Genomic DNA, 2,500 nt, shown 5'->3' on the forward strand with positions numbered 1-2,500 from the left:
GGAAAGATACATAAAAAAGGATGTTCGTGTTATATATCAAGGTCTACAGTTGATGTTCTTTCGTAAAAATCAGAGGATTTGCAGGATTCGGTAGATGAAGCGGCGTCAATCAATGGGATTAAGTTGAAGGAAATGAAGAGGGTAATAGTGATTTGACTGGGCATGACGGCAAGACTAATGATGATGATGTTGGTTATGTTGATGATTATATTAGCAATGATCATATCATTTATAGTAATATGTATATCAACTTCCATGATGATAATGATGATAATAGTAATGATGATAATAATAATAATAACAATAAAAAATATGATGGTGATAATGATAACTTAAAATAATTATAATTATACTAATAGTATGAATATCAATAAAATGATACTAATTACAATATCATTAAAATATATGATAATGATATGGGCAATCATGATAAAAATATGATATAAACAACAATAGTGAGAATGATAATGATGATAATAATAATAATAATGAAAAGACTGCTACTTCTACTGCTAATGATAATAATGATAATGGTGATACTAATAACTACAAAAATGTTAATCATAATGATAATGATGATTATAAAAACAATGATAATGATAGTAACAATAGCAAACAATGATAATGATAGTAACAATAGCAAACAATGATAATGATAGTAACAATAGCAAACAATGATAATGATAGTAACAATAGCAAACAATGATAATGATAATAACAACATTGATAATAATGGTAAACATAATAATAAATATAATAACAATAATGGAGATAATGAAAACAACATCAGCAACACTAATGATAATAATAATAGCAATAATGATAAGAAGAATGACAATAATAATGAAAATAATAATGACAATAATAACAATAAGAATGAGGATGAGGATAATCATAACAATAACAATTGTAATATATATAATAACAATAACAACGACAGCAGCAGTGGTATTAATGATGAAAATAACAATAACTATAAAGATGATAATGATAAACATCATAATGATAATACTGAACATATAATTATACAAATAATAGCGATAACAATGATAATAGTAACGATAAAAATGTCAGGTCAATTTATTTAGAAAGGATAGATCTACGAATGTTAATAATAATAATGATAATTATCATCATAATTATGATCAATATGATAATAATAATGATTATTTCAATAGTGATAACAACAGTTATGATAATAATGACATCAATAATGATAATGATAACAATAATTATAATGGTAATTATAATACCTTCATTGGTGAGGATGATAATGATAACAATAATGATAAGAATAATAATAATCAAAATCATTATTCTAATTATTGTTATTATTGTTGTTGTCATAATCATTAAAGTTACTATCATTATTATTGTTATTATAACTGTTGTTATCATTACCATTATCATCACTACTATTATTATCATTATCATAATTATCATAATAAAATTGTCCAATCTATGCTAATAACAGAAACGTAAATTTTAAGAAAATCAATTAAAAACACTAAGAATGCAAAAAATAAAAAAAAATAAAAAAAAAATAATAAAATAGAATAAAAAAAACTCATTACACCATCGACAACAATAACGCCCCTTGGATTGATTTCGAAAAGATAAATTATAAATCATAATATTTCTCTAAACTAGAAAACATAATCTTACACTGATGACAAGTGGAATACGAAAATGACTCATCAAAGTGAGTTGAAGTATTCCTTTGACTCACGTGACTCACCTGTTCCTCATGGGCCAGTCGTTGGCAAGCGTCGGCCAAGGAATAACACCACTCGGCTCGCACTTCCTCCAAGTGGTATCTGAAAACACAGGTGGTCTAAGTGGTGTAATTGACACTTAGACTTCGTCGTGAGTGAGTTAGCAAGAATGGTTATGATGATGATGATGGCGAAACTAACAATAGCAAGTGCAGTGATACCGTGTGAAGCGGCAGGAGGGTTGGGGGAGCGTGATAACGAATACGAAGCCGTGAATCATAGTTGTTTTTCTTTTTTTTATGTAAACTCGTGCGCATTACTACCCCGGGAAATTTCCTTTCATGCCTTCCTTTTTTCAGTATTAGCGACTTTGTTAAATGTAGTATAGAACTTGATAAACGATAAAGATCCTTCTGTAAACACTTGTTGCGCAAACTGAGAACGAAAAGTAACAACGGAAATCATTTCTGTAAACAGCAGAGGATCGTCTTCCGAACAGGAACCGCAGTGGTTGCTGATGGCAAGGACGTTCTCAAGGCCTGGTTGCGAAAATCAAGACCCGAGACGCAAGAAAAGTACAAAATATTGAACAGTCTTTGCAGAGCCTCTGAATCCCCAAATATTATCCGTTACATGAACCTTAGACGGCATTGAACATAAGCAAGGATTAGCATAAAAGTCCCTTCTGATAATGTCAAGTATACGATGCAATGTATTCAGCTATTTGTAGACATACTAATTGTGTATGGCTGTTGTAATACTCTGCCCTTAGTTGATCCTGCCAT

The 2,500-nt window shown here is 29.3% G+C and overlaps 1 protein-coding gene across 1 annotated transcript in view; it reads right to left on the bottom strand.

Annotated features, from left to right (window-relative positions):
* The window catches only part of LOC122259054 (translin-associated factor X-interacting protein 1), a 13,460-nt gene that overhangs the window by 4,660 nt on the left and 6,300 nt on the right, over window positions 1-2,500 (bottom strand). Inside the window, exon 10 of the mRNA XM_086549248.1 lies at window positions 1,739-1,817. Within this exon, the coding sequence (XP_086405374.1) occupies window positions 1,739-1,817 (79 nt within the window). The remainder of the gene's footprint in view (window positions 1-1,738; window positions 1,818-2,500) is intronic.

The sequence above is a fragment of the Penaeus japonicus genome, unplaced genomic scaffold, assembly GCF_977035675.1.
Source record: "Penaeus japonicus unplaced genomic scaffold, GWHDUDI00000001_assembly GWHDUDI00000022, whole genome shotgun sequence".
NCBI lineage: Eukaryota > Metazoa > Arthropoda > Malacostraca > Decapoda > Penaeidae > Penaeus > Penaeus japonicus.